General features: G+C 41.4%; 1 protein-coding gene across 4 annotated transcripts in view; it reads left to right on the top strand.

Annotated features, from left to right (window-relative positions):
- The window catches only part of sh3pxd2b (SH3 and PX domains 2B), a 353494-nt gene that overhangs the window by 300295 nt on the left and 33980 nt on the right, over positions 1 to 19219 (top strand). For all 4 annotated transcript variants that reach the window (XM_072590958.1, XM_072590959.1, XM_072590956.1 and 1 more), the window contains 2 exons: positions 8507 to 8620; positions 13809 to 13926. In XM_072590958.1, coding sequence (XP_072447059.1) covers positions 8507 to 8620; positions 13809 to 13926 — 232 coding nt within the window. The remainder of the gene's footprint in view (positions 1 to 8506; positions 8621 to 13808; positions 13927 to 19219) is intronic.

Here is a 19219-nt window from a genome sequence, read left to right as displayed (position 1 = left end):
TGGTCACAGGCCTCCAATCTGAAAAGCAACCGTCTACCACCACCCTCTGTCTTCTATCTTCAAGCTAGTTCTGTATCCAAATGGCTAGTTCGCCCTGCATTCCATGAGATCTAATCTTGCTGACCAGTCTACCATGGGGAACCTTGTCAAATGCCTTTCTGAAGTCAATATAGATCACGTCCACCACACTGCCCTCATCAATCCCCTTTGTTACTTCTTCAAAACTCTTAAACAAGTTTAGTGAGACATGATTTCCCATGCACAAAGCCATGTTGGCTATCCCTGATCAGTTCCTTGCCTTTCCAAATATATGTTAATCCTGTCCCTCAGGGTTCCCTTCAACAACCTGCCCACCATCGATGTCAGGCTCACTGGTCTATAGTTCCCTGGCGTTTCCTTATCATCTTTCTTAAATAGTGGCACCACGTTAGCAACCTCACCTGTGACCTATCGATGATGCAAATATCTCAGCAAGGGGCCCATCAATCACTTCCCTAGTTTCCCACAAAGTTCTAGGTACACCTGATCAGGTGCTGGGAATTATCCACTTTCATGTGTTTTAAGACATCCAGCACCTTCTCCTCTGTAATGTGGACATTTTTCAAGATGTCACTATCTATTTCCTCACATTCTATATCTTCCATATCCTTCTCAACAGTAAACACTGATTCAAAATACTCATTTAGTATTTCTCCCATTCCTCGTGGTTCCACACATAGGCTGCCTTGCTGATCTTTGAGAAGCCGTATTCTCTCCCTGGTTACCCTTTTGTCCTTAATATATTTATAAAATCCCTATGGATTCTCCTTAACCCTATTTGCCAAAGCTATCTCATGTCCCTTTTTTGCCCTCCTGATTTCCCTGTTAAATATACTCCTACTGCCTTTATCCTCTTCTAAGGATTCACTCAATTCTCTCCTGTCTATATGTGACATACGCATCCTTTTTTTGACCAAAACCTCAATTTCTCCAGTCATCGAGCATTCCCTGCACCTACCAGCTTTGCCTTTCACCCTAACAGGAATATACTTTTTCTGGACACGCATTATCTCTTTTTTGAAGCCTTCCCATTTTCCAGCCATCTCTCTACCTGCGACCATCTGCCCCCAATTAACTTTTGAAAGTCCTTGCTTAATATCGTCAAAATTGACCTTCCTCCAATTTCAAACATCAACTTTTAGGTCCAGTCTATCCTTTTGTGTCACTGGTCACTGGCCTCAAAGTGCTCCCCCATCTACACCTCAGTAACCTGCCCTGCCTTATTTCCCAAATGTAGGACAAGTTTTGCAGCTTCTCTAGTAAATCCATCCACATCATGAATCTGAATTTTCACACTTAACAAATTCCTCTCAATCTAAACTCTTAACACAATGGCAGTCCCAGTCTATGTTTTGAAAGTTAAAATTCCCTACCATAACCACCTTATTATTCTTACAGATAACTCAGATCTCCTTACAAATTTGTTTCTTAATTTCCCATTGACTATTAGGGGGTCTATAATACAATCCCAACAATGTGATCATCCCTTTCTCATTTCTCAGTTCCACCCAAATAATTTTCCTGGATGTATTCCAAGGAATATCCTCCCTAAGTATAGCCGTAATGCTATCCCTTATCAAAAACACTGCTTCCCCTCTTCTCTTGCCCCCCACCTTTCTATCCTTCCTATAGCATTTGTATCCTGGAATAACATGCTGCCAGTCCTGTCCATCCCTGAGCCACATCTCTGTAATTGCTATGATATCCCAGCCCCATGTTCCTAATAATGCCTTGGGTTCATCTGCCTTGCATATTAGGCCTCTTACATTGAAATAAATGCAGTTTAATTTATCAGTCCTATCTTATTCTCTGCTTTGTTCCTGCCTGCCCTGACTGTTTGACTTGCTGTATATCCCAACAGTGCCAGTCTCACCAGCTCCTCAGCCACACTCTGTCCTCCTATTCCTACCCTCACTAGCTCGTAGCACTGGGAGTAATCCAGATATTACTACCCTCGATGACCTTTTTAAATTCTTGCCTAACATTTATATATTCTCCCTTCAGAATCTCATCCTTTTCCCTTGCTGTGTCATCGGTTCCAATTTGTACAATGACCTCCTGCTGGTTGCTCTCCCCTTTGAGATATCCTTGATCATGGAATCAGGAAGGCAACACGTCATTCTGATTTTTTTGCTGCTGGCCACAGAAGCATCTGTCTGTGCCCCTGACTAGAGATTCACCTATCACAATCAATTGCTTGCAACTCGACGTACCCTCATTGCATTAGAGCCATTCTCAGTACCATAAACTTGGCTGTGCGTACTGCATTCCCCTGAATTATTTGTAGGCATCAGCTCAACAATTAAATAAATAGATTATCAAATGACTTAAATTTATCTTATATTATTTCAGTGGAGGTCAGAGTGAATCCCTTTTAATGTTCAGGTCTATAACGTGATGTTCTTTTCATGACCTAAATTGGTTTGAGAGGCCACAGTTGGCTTTTAATTTTTTTTCATGATTTTATGGACTTCATTGAATGTCTTGTGTTTTCTTTCTGGTGCACTCCATAATGTCAAGTGTGTTTGCATATTCAGGACTTCCCTGTGTCCTGCAAGCATGAGGACTCATGCCTCCTCTCAGTGTTCCTTCTGTGCTGCTGCTAAGCTGGCTTCCTGCTGATACTCAAATGGTCGAGGGGTCGCTTACCCCAAATATGTCCAACATCCCGAGGGAAAAGATGTTGTAATTGCAAGTATCTTCCCACAGAACTATGATTTTAATTCAGTAGACCTGCACCAATCATCTTAGTGCATTGCTATCCAATATAAAGTTTGCTTTAGGGTTTACTAAATAAGAGAGATGTCCTCCCTTATCTGCATTGTACAAACCTTAAGACCCATTCATTGTGGATAGACTTTGTGGTAATTTAAATGTTCTTCATTAGGTTACATTCAGCTCTGTTACACATTTGATCTTTTTTAACAGTATTACAGTATTTCTGTTGAGCTGGCATAGTCAATACTGACCAAACTACAGAGTCCCATCAAATTTATACTGGAATATCTCAAAATGGAGTTCCTTCTGCACTCATCTCTTCAGGAGTAAATACACATTCAAGTCACTGCAGGGTAAAATTCTTTGTGAAATTAGATTTGTATGTCCATGATTTAAAAATTCAGCACAGTTTATTTATTGGGTGCATCATTATCAGGGGATTAACAGCCTGCATTCAAACAGAGAGGCCATGGAATACTGGTTTGACCCTTCAACTTCATTATTACTTTGAAGGTATGGCAGTAGGAGTCCTGACAGACTTATACTGATGTTCTGACAAGTGATTGGGTAAGTCTGTGGAGGACTCTATGACTCGAGCAGAAGTACCTGGGCCTTGAGTGCAAACAGATAGAGATTGTTGGGAAGTCAGGAACGAATATTGCAGGGGTCTGCAGTATTTTGTCTGGGTCTCAAGTGCCATTTGGGATTGGAGGGGGACTGATGTTAGGTTGAAGCAGAAGTCAGTAGGAGTTTGTGTGAGGAGAGGGTTGCCTGAATACTAGAGTTTGGAATGGTTGCAGATTTTGGAACTGGGGAAGTGATGATTAAAGTGAGGATTGACCTTTCTCTTTCTATGCTAAAGGGCTAGTTCAGACTTGAACAAAAATTACAGGAAAGAGCAGAAGCAGGGGATTGAGCCTTTTATTTGCTGAAGTTAATGGCCTAACATCTGCTTCTGAATGCTTCTGGTTGTCCTTTGCCAAAATGGACCCTGAACAAGTCTGCACCTCAGTTTTGTCCCTGTAACTGAGATGCCGTTTTGGCCAAAAGAATGGCACCCAGTGCTCAAGACCCAAACATGGCAATGCAGAATTTCCAACCCTACGTCATTATGCAGAAAGCTTGTTCGATACTATGAGAGAAAAATAATTATTTTCTACATTAGTTTGAAGTGAATGTTTATTGCTGGTAACACTCCCAATAAATTTGATATTGTTTTCCTATTGAAATTAAATGTTCACTGAAGAAAAGTACTTTCTTTGAGAAGATAATATAAATATATTTTCATATAGAGTAAAAATCTATTTCTAGTTCTGTAAATTTACACATTTAGAAAACCATTTTAGTGCTCTCTTCTGGTCATGTAAATGGAGAGAAAGAAAAGTAACTGTCTTAGAAAAAGTCTACCTAAAGAACCTGGAACACCGTTAATAATTGCACCACTTAATATTGGAATCTCTTTATCCAATGGCAATGAATTGATTCTATTGCTTAGGTTGGCCTTGACTGACAGAAGCAGCAGATGTATATAAGCTACAATTAGATATCTGCTGATTGCACTGGAAGCCAGGAGAATTGAGATAGGTGCTGCTTATTGCAGTTGCCAACTGTTTGCCCTTCACTGGAATGGTGATGAAGGTCGCGAGAATGTAAAGAACTCTCCATGCCCTGCCAGCAATAGTTCAAAGTTGAAAATCTCAAATATAGAGTACTGCTCAGTCTTCTCTTTCAAGAATAATTAGCAAGAATAATTCTTACATCTATATATCCATGCATATTGAGAATAAATTCAGTCTGCAAACTTTTAAAAATTGCAGACTGGGACTCTGATCAGGAAGACATAGCCCCTTTACTGATTTGACCCCATTTTCCATTGATAGGGGAAAGGAGATGAGTGTGACTCTTGCATGTAAAAAGCTTGAGCTCAGCTGAGCCTTTTGAATTCAGTGCTGAGCTTGGACAAAGTCCACTGTGACTGTAGCCTGCTGTGTGGGAGCTATGAGCTTATGAAGGAGAGGTAAATGCTTACAAATAGCAGTTTAGTTATGTAGCACTGTCAAGCTGTGAAGTTTTTAATTTCCCAAACCTTTTAATACAGCCTACCTACATCAAGGAGAGTTGAAACAACTCCAGCTGTGAAGTTAGTTAAATCCTGGCCCTTTAAGAACTTGAAATACACAGCCTTCCTGTATCAATGTTAATTTAAAATAAATTGCTCTTTTAGTCATTTGTCAGCATGACCCCAAGGGTTTTCATTCAGTGATTAATGATTGGCTGATTTCCACAACCTATGATTATCTCAGCAAGGCAGTAATAGTTGGGCAGAATCTGTGAAGAAGGCAGAGTTAACATTTTGAGTCCAATGACTCTTCTTGAGAACAGGTTCTGATCCTGTCCTGGAATTTTTTATGGTCGGCACAGTGGTTAGCACTGCTGCCTTACAGTGCCAAGAGTCCGACTTCAATTCCAGCCTCGGGCGACTGCCTGTGTAGAGTTTGCACATTCTTATTGTGTCTGCATGGATTTCCTCTGGGTGCTTTGAGTTCCTTCCACAGGAAACCGGAGCACTCGGAGATGTGCAGGTGAGGTGGATTGGCCATGGTAAATTTCCCATAGTTCCCAGGGATATGCAGGCTACGTGAATTAGCTAAGGAGAATGCAGTGTTACATGGTTACAGGGGGATGGGCTGCTCTTCGGAGGGTCTGTGTGGATTCGATGGGTGGAATGGTCTACTTTCACAGTATAGGGATTCTAAATTAATGCTTATTAAAGGTGTTTTTTTATCACACACACATACGCACACACATATCAGTTTGTTTCATTAAGGATTAAGAATTTGAGGGGCCTTGACAGTTTTGAGTATGCTTTCATGAATGGGAGTGTTTCTTTTTTAAAGTGAAAGTTTTAATAGATATTTAAATCTTTATTTAACATGGGGTCCCACCCATGTGGATGCAGGGCTAATTGGTATGTGAAGACAAATGGTGGATTGGTGAGTATAAGGTATGATTTTGCATAGATTGGTACATTATGTTCCATTAGAGAGGCAATAGTGTGCCAGGGATAAGTAATAGAGAGCTTAATATTGTTTTGAAAATGCTTCAGGGAACAAATTTCAGAAAACCAAGATGGCTGATCCTGTGCTACTCCGTGTTTGTGTGGGGGCAATGGCCAGAATCCTCCTTGTAATCACGCGCCCACCCAACTCCTACTGGAGCAGAATGATGTCAGCCATCACACAATTTCTTGAACTGCATGCACCAAGTCAGAAACTTCCTGACTCTGGCTACCTGCCTCAAAAGTGGAAATTGGCCTGTCAGAAATCCTGCCATTATTGTTTCTTAGTTTCCTGAATTTTGCTGCACAACCTAATACTTTCCTGGTTCTTAGCTCCTGAAACTTACTGAAAGCTTAATAGTAACACAAAATTGCAATCAAGAAATTGTTTGCTATAAGACGGTATTTGTGATTTATACATAAAATTAAACTGGGTACATGATTGTTCAGCCCATTCTTCAGCCTCCATAACCTTGAGAAAAAAATTGAAGACTCAGGGAGTGGACTCTGTAGGCTTAGAATTGAGTCCCATTTACCAACTTTAAAAATCCATGGTCCTCTCTCTAACTCCAGCCCTAAATCAATGTGAAAAGTACAGCACAGAATTCAGATGACATGTTAATAACTAATTCTTAATTATATTTGAATGCTTAAGACCTCTTTTTCCACTTGTCATATTTCGATCATTTCATGGTCTCATTCTTCTCCATCTCAGCAGCTACCTCCAGCTCTAGATTTCCTTCCTTATAACTCTTGGCAGTTTGCTCTCTTTTGACCTATTTGAAAAGCACCTCTTTGAGTTGGCTTTAAGCACATATCCTAATACCCACTTCTTTCGATTACAAACCACTTTCGTCTGAAGATACATCCCAGAAACACCTTGGAATATTATCACATTAAAAATAGTATGTAGACATAAATTGTTGCTGTAATGCTTAACAACTTTTGCCAAGCAATTCGCTGTCCCTAATTTCTATTCAATGTCAGCTTGAAAAAAACAAAATATTATGATGGATTGAGAATAGGTAATAGTTTTTGCTTTTTAACATTTATGTATTATGCTTCTTTAACAGCTTGACATTTTTTTGAATTAGTTTTCACTTGTTCCTTTTCTCCTCCATTGTTTGCATATGTCCATTTATAATTTATACAGCAGTTAAGCAGAATCTGGCTACTCCATGATTAAGTGCCTGTGCCTGAGAGTGTCTTGAGCCAAACTGCCCTCTAATAGTTTCCTATCTTGCTGAGATTTTCAGCTGATGATTTGGGGAGCTGCAATATGAAGTGAGCAGTGTGTTGCATCGTCGGCAATTTTTACTTTATTAAAATTTATGTGATAGCTTTTGTTTATTAAAGAAAGCTGTTTTGTACTTGTGATAAAACATTATAGTGCTTGTAAAAAAACATTTTAGAAGAAATTATATAAATGATGTGTTATTTCTCAGCTCAGAAAGAAATTAAAGATTGCCATGAGATTTGATGGTTGATATACAATGTAACAAAATATGATCAAATATGGGCATCTTGCCCATTAATTTCATCTTTATTTCAGGTTATAAAATCAAATGGTTATCTATTATCTGAATTTATGTTTATCATTATATTATTTGACTATGGAGAGGCAGTGGTGCTACATTGCCATTTAAAGATGTATGGAAAAGTCAGACTGTAAAGCAATAACACTGCAAACAGAAGGAAATAATATGGGTCAGTCCACAGTGAAAATCCACTGACACAACATGGAATGGATTCAAGGCAATCTGGATAGTAAGGAAATAAGTCTAGACTGTTGGCAATGTTCCATCTTCATTAGTTCATGCTATAGCTCTGTTCTGTTATAACTCTTATTAAGTTGTGCTGATGAATTGTGGTTTATAATAATCATTAAATAAATGTAATTTAACTGCCAGGTTCTCTCACTGTTACAGAATATAATTTTTAATGTGTATCTGTGAAACATAATATAAGATAATCAAGATTTCTTTCCCTTTTTACAGTTTTACTTTTGTATTTTTCAGTCTTCTTCCTAGAGGTCACCATTTCCCAAAGACCATTTATTCATAATGTAATTTAACCTGGCTTCAGTAATTAAGTAATAGATACCACACGTGCCTGCATTGACAGGAACTTGGCGCAAACCATGCACATTTCACACCTTTGCACATGTAATCCAATTTCCAAGCCAATAGATCAAGTGGGCCAGTAATCTGCTCATCACCAAAAACATGCATCTTGAGCCAAATGCTTTTACCTGCAGCAAATTTTAGCCTTTGCAGTGAGCAGCTGTTTCTTGGATGCATCACTTATATAGGAGTCGAGGAGGGGGTGGGGGGGGGGGGGGGGGGGGGGGAGTAGGGGAAGGGTATGGGGAAGGGAGAAGAAAAGTAACCACCTCCAAAATGCCTCCATTCAAATGACCACTTCCCAAACACCTGGATGAGAGATATTGATTACAGCAATGAGAGTATTTTTTAGGTCTAGATCATTCTAAGTAGCTAAACAAACAAGCATGGTGGCAGGAAGCTGGTGAGTGCAAAGAAATGAACCCTTAAAGTAACACTGGGATATCAAGGCATGAAAGAAATCATCTGCTGGAGAGGTTTTACAGCAGTAACAGTAAAATATCAAATTCTTTCAGCATACACAAAAGAAATAGATGTATTTGGTGAAATGGCGTTTTTGTGCTTTCAGGCTGGTGGTTTGTGAGCACAGCTGATGAGCAGGGTTGGGTCCCTGCCACGTGTCTGGAGGCTCAGGATGAAGCTCAAGATGACCTTTCAATTGTTAGTGCCAAGCCAGGGGAAGGTAAGCAGCCAAAACTAACAAGGAGTTTTAGTCAGATAATACTTGTGTGCTAAAAATGTGTTGCTGGAAATGTGCAGCAGGTCAGGCAGCATCCAAGGAACAGGAGAATCGACGTTTCGGGCATAAGCCCTTCTTCGGGAATGAGGAAAATGTGTCCAGCAGGCTAAGATAAAAGGTAGGGAGGAGGGACTTTGGGGAGGGGCGTTGGAAATGCGATAGGTGGAAGGAGGTCAAGGTGAGGGTGAAAAGCCGGAGTGGGGTGGGGGCGGAGAGGTCAGGAAGAAGATTGCAGGTTAGGAAGGCGGTGCTGAGTTCGAGGGATTTGACTGAGACAAGGTGAGGGGAGGGGAAATGAGGAAACTGGAGAAATCTGAGTTCATCCCTTGTGGTTGGAGGGTTCCTAGGCGGAAGATGAGGCACTCTTCCTCCAACCGTCGTGTTGCTATGGTCTGGTGATGGAGGAGTCCAAGGACCTGCATGTCCTTGGTGGAGTGGGAGGGGGAGTTGAAGTGTTGAGCCACGGGGTGGTTGGGTTGGTTGGTCCCGGTGTCCCAGAGATGTTCTCTGAAACGTTCCGCAAGTAGGCAGCCTGTCTCCCCAATATAGAGGAAGCCACATCTGGTGCAGCGGATGCAATAAATGATGTGTGTGGAGATGCAGGTGAATTTGTGGCAGATATGGAAGGATCCCTTGGGGCCTTGGAGGGAGGTAAGGAGGGAGGTATGGGCGCAAGTTTTGCATTTCTTGCGGTTGCAGGGGAAGGTGCCGGGAGTGGAGGTTGGGTTGGTGGGGGGTGTAGACCTGACGAGGGAGTCACGGAGGGAGTGGTCTTTTTGGAATGCTGATAGGGGAGGGGAATGCTGGTGGTGGGGTCTGTTTGGAGGTGGCGGAAATACTTGTTGTGTTACAACTTAAATAGGCTTATTTTTAGCCATTTTTGTAACCGAATAAATATATTGGTTATTTTTAAAGCTCAAATATTATGAACTCATTGTGAATGAGCATATACATTTTGCTGAACACAATAAAACTGATGGTGCCAAAAATGCAGCAGTCTTCCATACGAGTGCTCTAAAATGTTTTGGAATCAAACATTTTTTATTAAAAGAAAGGATTCTGTAAATTTTAAACAGTTTTCCTTGAGTACTTGGAAATTTGAGTTTGCCATAAGAGTAGAATTTTGTTTTCACCCAAGTTTGAATTTAATCTAAAGAGATTTTGAAACGATATGAGGGCAAACATTTTATTCAGAGTGTGGTTCGCATGTGGAAATGAACTTCCTGAGGAAGTGGTGGATGTTGGCAAAATTACAATGTTTAAAAGTCATTTGGATGAGTACATGAATAGGGAAGGTTCAGAGGGATGTGGGCCAGAGCAGGCAGGTGGGAGTTGTTTAGTGTCGAGAGTGTGTTGCTGGGAAAGCACAGCAGGTCAGGCAACATCCGAGGAGCAGAAGAATTGACGTTTCGGGCATAAGCCCTTCATCAGGCATCCTGTTCCACCCTTGGCCAATTGTCTGTGTGGAGTTTGCACATTCTCCCCATATCTGCGTGGATTTCCTCTAGATGCTCCAGTTTCCTCCCACAGACCAAAGATGTGCTGGTTAGGTGGATTGACCATGCTAAATTGCCCACTGTATGTAGTTTAGGTGGATTACCCTAGAGAAATACAGAGATAGGGGAGGGGTGGATTTGGGTGGGATTCTCTTCAGAGGGGTCAGTGCGGACTTGTTGAGCCAAATGGTCTACTTCCACAATATAGGGATTTTATGATATCAACATTAAGTTGATGACCATACTGTTATCTGTAACTTCGACAATCATGGCATCTTAACTCCACTCAACATTTCCCCTTCAACTAATGTTACTGAATAAAAAAGCTGTTTTGTCAGTGTTTTCATTTCTGTTTGTGTAAAAATCAGTTGCTGTACTTCCCATATTACAACAGTGACAAAACTTCAAAAGGTTGAAGAAGTATTTAATGATGTCCAGAGGTTATGTAAGATCATAGCCAAGTTAATTTATTTCATTGCTATTAATTTGGTTGCTAGAAAAGATTGCAGCTAAATTCAGAGTAGAATTTTAGGTGCAACTCCTTATAAATAAGTACTGATGGACTGAAGCACATTTGCAAGTCAATCACAAGTTACTGCTCAGTTACAAATATGAGTATGGTGTATAATTTTATGAATTATAACACTGAGTCTTGAGTTGGTTGGCAATGGGTAGAGAAAAACTGCAACTTGATGAGGAACAATACAAACAGAAGAGGCCTTGTTGTACCTGAACCAGAAACTAAGAATCATCCAATTGTAAATGGTTCCTACAACCTAAATAGGAAGGTGTGTCCAGCATCCTTTCCTGTTTGAATAGGTTTTTGTTTACTTTCTTGGTGTTTGCATGATCCTGAGAAGTCCATGTACGATCTTCAGGTTAGTGGATAGGGAATAATTGGACTACTGTGCCGAGATAGATTTGATTATTAATTTTAAATATTTTTATTCTGCCTTTATCTTCACGTCCATTCTGAATTCCTATTTCACATTTATGGATAATGCCGTGCAAAATACATTCTGCTGCAACTTGAGTCTCCTATTAGTGTTTTCAGTTAGTAGCTACAGATCATTTCACAAGATAAAGTACTGAAATTAAGCATAGTTACTTCGAAACACAGACATTCCATTGCCTGATACTTTGCTCCTTAATTTAATTAGTTTTCCCAGAGACTTGAGAATTGGTTATTTTCTACTCAAAATATTTAATTACCTTTTTTGTAATAAAGAAACTATTCTGTATCTTAATGCTTGACAGATGTAACAACGGATATTGTTTTATTTTAAGATGTCTTTCTGTCTCCATTTAGTTTGTCATTTTATGTTTTCATACACATAGATTTTTAATATATGTCCATAGCAGAGATTCGTTAGAGATTAAAACAATGTGATTTATGATTTATCCGGTATTTCCTATTCATCTTGCAAGAATGGTTGTATTAATGTTAATCCATGGTAAATAGTTTTGACCACCCTTCATAATAATTTGAAGAATAACACTTTCATCACAATGACATTTTGAATCATTAATGACCACTTTATACTCTGATCACTTCCTATCTCAACATGCTATCAGTTACTAAGACATTCTGGTCTCTGCCAAGACATATGGGCCGTCGAAGGACTTTAGGAGACTTGTACATCAGTGTCTGGGGCCAAGGTGGATGGAGATGAGCTTGCCTTTACTGTAATCTGTGTCTGTTGCTGCTTCCTGTATATGTGTCTTGCTTACATGTTTTGCATGAACATGCTTGGCAGAATTTGCTCTTTTAATATAATTTTATTTCTATATTAAAATTGAACCCTTACTTCTCTGAATCAAGCCTCTAATCCATTATCCTATTGCTGCAACTGTGCAATTTGATTTGAAATGTTGCTTTTCCATAATACGATTATGTAATGTAAGCCTAACAATATCATAATACTTCCAATCTGTAAGATATATTTGAGCTGCTTATAGAAGAAAGCTATTTTGTAGCTTTCTAATCTGTGTAAATGATCCAGACCCCATGCATTATCCTGTACAAATGCTCTCACAAGCTTGTAAATCCAGATGAAGAATACCCTCACCTATTTTAGATCTAACCCATCCAGAATATCACATCTACCATTTTTAAAATTATTGCTTGAAATAATCAGTTGGCCTGCACTGTTCATGACACCCTGACCCAGCTTTTTGTCCCTATCGCTCAGGCTCCTTTCCTAAATTTGCTATTCATAATCCTGATTTTGTGTTTTTCATTCTGCTGATTAACATTTGATTTAAAAGAAAACTGTTTCAGGCTTTTATTCCCAACTCCATCCACTGTCTTATTTGCCTACGTGTTCACTGAACCATCTCTTTGGCACTCCACGATTGTTGGTTTGTTCATCATAGTCCTTCCCTGGGATCAACCACCTCATTCTCCTACGCATGTTTTAAGGTTTGGATGGCGAGGTTCACGAAAATTGAGAAATACAAGCTCAACTACTATGGCCTATTAACTCAGCATGTGTTATTATTTTTTACTTCAATCAGACCACACTAATGTCTGTTGTCTCTTTTGGACACCTCCCCAACAAATCCCGTTCCACTTCCAGAAAAAAAATGGTTCTAATTTGTAATTCCAAAATACAAAAAAACTTAGACTTTATGTACATTAAAATTCACCAGCTCGCCGCCCTGCAAATAATCTTTAACTTGAAAGTTATTTGTGCCACCTTTAGTCCACAGTTTTGTCCTAGTTTGGTGTTATCAATGTTGCATGCTTACAGTCTTTAATGCCATAATCCTCTCTTGTTCCAACCACACTTACGCAATGCCAAAGTCAAGACATAATTGTTTGGATTGATGCTTTTATACAGGGAAAAGCAAAAATAAAATTTTGCACACTTGCAAGAAAGCATGAATATTATAAGTGCCACTTACATTTAATGAATATTTATTACCCTTGTGGTGTAATGTAAATTTTATCATTCATAGGACAATCTCTGAATGCTAACCAGTATAAATGTTCACAAGGTCAGATTCAGCAACTGCACTAAATAAGTTAAGAGTTAAGCCAGTTAAGTAAAACTTCAATTCAAGGTTGTATCTTATAATGGCAGTGAGCTGTTTCTCCACTATTGCCAAAATTCTCTACGTGCTCTGGCAAATGTGAAATGCTGACATTACTTCCTGTACAGTATTTCCAAAATTGCTTTCCTTAACAAATTCAAAAGGTTTAAAGGAGGAGACTGGAGTGCAATAATTATTAATTTCTCTGATGAAATTTGCCACAACATCTGGATAGAGGAAATATAATTAAAAACTTGTATGGTGTTCATATTTCCTGTAGTTAGAATGTACTAGTCATCCTGACCATTTGGTTTCTCGTACTCAACCGCCCCTTCCTTCTATCCTGTCTCTTGCCCCAGCATGAAGTGTTAATTTTTTTTTTAAATTGTGCTGAATCGACACAAACACATTTGATTGGAACACTGTAAAATTCTGTTTTGATGTACTTATTGGTCCCATGTATTGAGCTTTTAGTGCAAACTAATTTTACATAGCTTCAAGCTTCATTATTCATCATTTTTGCCAAGCTCCATAAATGCTCATTTCTGGCATGACTTGTGTTTTTTGGTTGTAAATGAAATATAAATTTGTTTTTCCAGAGGAGAATTTTGTTGTCATTTATCCCTACTCAGCAAGAGATAGTGATGAGATTGACTTGGAGAGAGGTGCTGTGGTGGAGGTTATACAGAAAAACCTGGAAGGCTGGTGGAAAATCAGGTAATTCAAATATCCTAATAAGGCTCTTAATGGTATGAGGAAAATTTGTGGCATAGGATGTCATTACATTGACTTATCCTTACTTCAGTGTATTTGGATAAATTGAGTTTATTTTCTCAAATGTCATTTTCTTTTAAAGCCCAATTTTGATTAACTCAGTCATAAGTTAAGCCATAAGCTTCTGTTAAGCCAATATGCCTGCTATCATTTGAAAAGCCTGTCCAAAAGGTGAAATAGCCAGGTAATGGGACCATAAATTCAAAAGAAGTGTCAGCGTTTACAGGGCTCCAGTTTTGCTTTACTGTGCAGCACAGAGGGTTGCAGACTGGTGCATTAATTGCTTACAAAATCACAGTGGAGGTATGTGGGGAACAGTGATCCTGCTAAAGCTATAAAGACTGCTAATGAAGGAGGTGCAACAAAAGAAAGTTAGCCCTATGTAGAGCCAAAGGTAACTTCTGCAAATTGAGGTGTGCCATAGATATCACCTTGGGCTTGGGAGTGTTAATTATTCCAAGGTATAGTCTGAGCAGTTTAAAAAGAGAACAAAGAACAAAGAAAATTTACAGCCCCAGAACAGGCCCTTCGGCCCTCCAAGCCTGAGCCAATCCAAATCCACTGTCTAAGCCTGTCACCCAATTCCTAAGCATCTGTATCCCTCTGCTCCCCACCTACTCAATCATCTGTCCAGATGCATCTTAAATGAATCTACTGTGCCTGCCTCTACTACCTCTGCTGGCAACACGTTCCGGGCACCTACCACTTTCTGTGTAAAGTACTTGCTGCGTGTATCCCCCTTAAACTTTTCATCTCTCACCTTGAACGTGTGACCTCTCGTTATTAAATCCTTCACCCTGGGAAAAAGCTTATCTCTATCTACCCTGTCTAGACCCTTCATGATTTTGTATACCTCAATCAGGTCCCCCCTCAATCTCCGTTTTTCTAATGTAAACAAACCTAACCTACTCAACCTCTCTTCATAGCTCGCACCTTCCATACCAGGCAACATCCTTGTAAACTTTCTCTGCACCCTCTCCAAAGCATCCACATCCTTTTGGTAATGTGGCGACCAGAACTGTACACAGTATTCTAAATGCGGCCGAACCAATGTTGTGTACAATCTTAACATGACCTGCCAGCTCGTATTCTCAATACCCCATCTGATGAAGGCAAGCATACCATATGCCTTCTTGATCACTCTATCCACCAGTGCAGCAACCTTCAGGGTACAATGGACCTGAACTCCTAGATCTTTCTGCTCATCAACTTTTCCCAAGACTCTTCCGTTTACTGTATAATTCGCTCTAGAATTAGACTTCCCAAAATGCATCACCTCACATCTATCTGCCAATTCTCTGCCCAACTCTCCAGTCTACCTATATTCGCCTGTATTCTCTGACAATCCTTTATGCTTTCTGCTACTCCACCAATCTTCGTGTCATCTGCAAACTTGTTGCTCATAGCAACAGTGCCTCTTTCCAGATCAGTTATGTATATCTCAAACAACAGTGGCCCCAGCAGTGATTCCTGTGAAATACCCCTAGTCACCTTTCTCCATTTCGAGAAACTCCCTTCAATTACTACTCTCTGTCTCCTTTTGCTCAACCAGTTCTTTATCCACCTAGCTAGAAAACCCTGCACACCATATGACTTTACTTTCTCCATTAGTTTACTATGGGGAACCTTATCAAACGCCTTACTAAAGTCCATGTATATGATATCTACAGCCCTTCCTTCAACTTGGTCACTTCCTCAAAGAACTCTATTAAGTTGTTAAGGCACGATCTCCCCTACACAAAACTATGTTGCCTATCACTGATAAGCCCATTCTTTTCCAAATATAAATAGATTTTATCCCTTCTCCAGCAACTTTCTCACCACTGCTGTCAGGCTCAGTGGTGTGTAGTTACCCAGAATACCCCCTACTACCATCCTTGTACAGAGGTACAACATGAGTAACCCTCCAGTCCTCGGGCACCTCACCTGTGTTTAAGGATGCTACAAAGATATCTGTCAGGGCTCCAGCTAATTCCTCTCTCACTTCCCTCAGCAACCTGGGGTAGACCACATCTGGTCCTGTGGACTTGTCCACCTTAATAACCTCTAGCCTACCCAATACTTCTTCAACGTGGTCCAGAGTTATCAAACTTCGATCTCTAATCTCAGCATTCATCATGTTCCTCTCCTCAGTGAACACTGATGCAAAGTAATCATTCAGAATCTCACCCATTCTCTCAGGTTTGACACACAGCCTTCCTTCATTATCCTTTAGTGGACCAGTCCTTTCTCTAGTTACCTGCTTGCTCTTTATATAAGAATAAAAGGCTTTGGGATTCTCCTTAATTCTGCTCGCTAAGGCTATTTCATGACCCCTTTTAGCCCGCTTAATTCCTCGTTTAGGGCTGGTCCTACTCTTCCGATATTCCTCCGGGACCTGTTCTGTTCTTAGTTGCCTGGATCTTATGTACGCTTCCCTTTTCCTCTTGGCTAGTTGTACGATTCCTCCTGTCATTCACGGTTCACGAATCTTGCCTTTCCTATTCTTTGATTTCAATGGGACATGCCTATCCTGCACTATCTTTAACGTATCTTTGAAAGCCTCCCACATAACAAATGTGAACTTCCCTTCAAATAGCTGTGTCCAATCCACATTTTCCAGCTCCTGTCTAATTTTGAGATAATTGGCCTTGGTTCAGTTTAGTACTGTTCCCTTAGGACCACTCTTATCTTTGTAGGTAAAAACAATGACTGCAGATGCTGAAAACCAAATACTGGATTAGTGGTGCTGGAAGAGCACAGCAGTTCAGGCAGCATCCAACGAGCAGCGAAATCGACGTTTCGGGCAAAAGCCCTTCATCAGGAATAAAGGCAGTGAGCCTGAAGCGTGGAGAGATAAGCTAGAGGAGGGTGGGGGTGGGGAGAAAGTAGCGTAGAGTATAATGGGTGAGTGGGGGAGGAGATGAAGGTGATAGGTCAAGGAGGAGAGGGTGGAGTGGATAGGTGGAAAAGGAGATAGGCAGGTCGGACAAGTCCGGACAAGTCAAGGAGACTGTTACTGAGCTGGAAGTTTGAAACTAGGATGAGGTGGGGGAAGGGGAAATGAGGAAGCTGTTGAAGTCCACATTGATGCCCTGGGATTAGACCATAAGACCATAAGACATAGGAGTGGAAGTAAGGCCATTCGGCCCATCGAGTCCACTCCGCCATTCAATCATGGCTGATGCGCATTTCAGCTCCACTTACCAGCGTTCTCCCCGTAGCCCTTAATTCCTCTAGACAACAAGAACCTATCAATCTCGGCCTTGAAGACATTTAGCGTCCCGGCTTCCACTGCACTCCGTGGCAATGAATTCCACAGGCCCACCACTCTCTGGCTGAAGAAATGTCTCCGCATTTCCGTACTGAAATGACCCCCTCTAATTCTAAGGCTGTGTCCACGGGTCCTAGTCTCCTCGCCTAACAGAAACAATTTCCTAGCATCCACCTTTTCCAAGCCATGTATTATTTTGTACGTCTCTATTAAGTCTCCCCTTAATCTTCTAAACTCCAACGAATACAATCCCAGTATCCTCAGCCGTTCCTCATATGCTAGACCTGTCATTCCAGGGATCATCCGTGTGAATCTCCGCTGGACACGTTCCAGTGCCAGTATGTCCTTCCTGAGGTGTGGGGACCAAAACTGGACACAGTACTCCAAATGGGGCCTAACCAGAGCTTTATAAAGTCTTAGTAGTACATCTCTGCTTTTATATTCCAACCCTCTTGAGATAAGAGACAACATTGCATTCGCTTTCTTAATCACAGACTCAACCTGCATGTTTACCTTTAGAGAATCCTGGACTAGCACTCCCAGATCCCTTTGTGCTTTAGCTTTATTAATTTTCACACCATTTAGAAAGTAGTCCATGCTTTTATTCTTTTTGCCAAAGTGCAAGACCTCGCACTTGCTCACGTTAAATTCCATCAGCCATTTCCTGGACCACTCTCCCAACCTGTCTAGATCCTTCTGTAGCCTCCCCACTTCCTCAGTACTACCTGCCTGTCCACCTAACTTCGTATCATCGGCAAACTTCGCTAGAATGCCCCCGGTTCCCTCATCCAAATCATTAATATATAATGCGAACAGCTGTGGCCCCAGCACCGAACCCTGCGGGACACCGCTCGTCACCGGCTGCCATTCTGAAAAAGAACCTTTTATCCCAACTCTCTGCCTTCTGTTAGACAGCCAATCCTCAATCCATCCCAGCAGCTCACTTCGAACACCATGGGCCCTCACCTTGCTCAGCAGCCTCCCGTGTGGCACCTTATCAAAGGCCCATTGAAAGTCTAGATAGACCACATCCACTGGATTTCCCTGGTCTAACCTACTTGTTACCTCTTCAAAGAAAAGTGTTCCAAGGCGGAAGATGAGGCATTCTTCCTCCAGGCGTCTGGTGGTCTCGCCCCTGGTGCTCACCTTCCACCCTTCGTATAAACCAAATCATCTGCCGACATTTCCGCCACCTCCAAAAAGACCCCACCACCAGGGATATATTTCCCTCCCCACCCCTTTCCGCATTCCGCAAAGACTGTTCCCTCCGTGACTACCTGGTCAGGTCCACACCCCCCTACGACCCACCCTCCCATTCTGGCACTTTCCCCTGCCACCGCAGGAACTGTAAAACCTGCGCCCACACCTCCTCCCTCACCTCTATCCAAGGCCCTAAAGGAGCCTTCCACATCCATCAAAGTTTCACCTGCACATCCACTAATATCATTTATTGTATCCGTTGCTCCTGATGTGGTCTCCTCTACATTGGGGAGACTGGGTGCCTCCTAGCAGAGCGCTTTAGGGAACATCTCTGAGACACCCGCACCAATCAACCAAACCGCCCCGTGACCCAACATTTCAACTCCCCCTCCCACTCTGCCGAGGACATGGAGGTCCTGGGCCTCCTTCACCGCCGCTCCCTCACCGCCAGACGCCTGGAGGAAGAATGCCTCATCTTCCTCCTCGGAACACTTCAACCCTAGGGCATCAATGTGGACTTCAACAGCTTCCTCATTTCCCCTTCCCCCACCTCATCCTAGTTTCAAACTTCCAGCTCAGTAACTGTCTCCTTGACTTGTCCGGACTAGTCCGACCTGCCTACCTTCTTTTCCACCTATCCACTCCACCCTCTCCTCCTTGACCTATCACCTTCATCTCCTCCCCCACTCACCCATTGTACTCTACGCTACTTTCTCCCCACCCCCACCCTCTTCTAGCTTATCTCTCCACGCTTCAGGCTCACTGCCTTTATTCCTGATGAAG

The sequence above is a fragment of the Chiloscyllium punctatum genome, chromosome 20 (assembly GCF_047496795.1).
Source record: "Chiloscyllium punctatum isolate Juve2018m chromosome 20, sChiPun1.3, whole genome shotgun sequence".
NCBI classification, from domain to species: domain Eukaryota; kingdom Metazoa; phylum Chordata; class Chondrichthyes; order Orectolobiformes; family Hemiscylliidae; genus Chiloscyllium; species Chiloscyllium punctatum.
The sequence above is the reverse complement of the archived record's forward strand: the minus strand, read 5'-3'. Positions and strand labels throughout refer to the sequence as shown.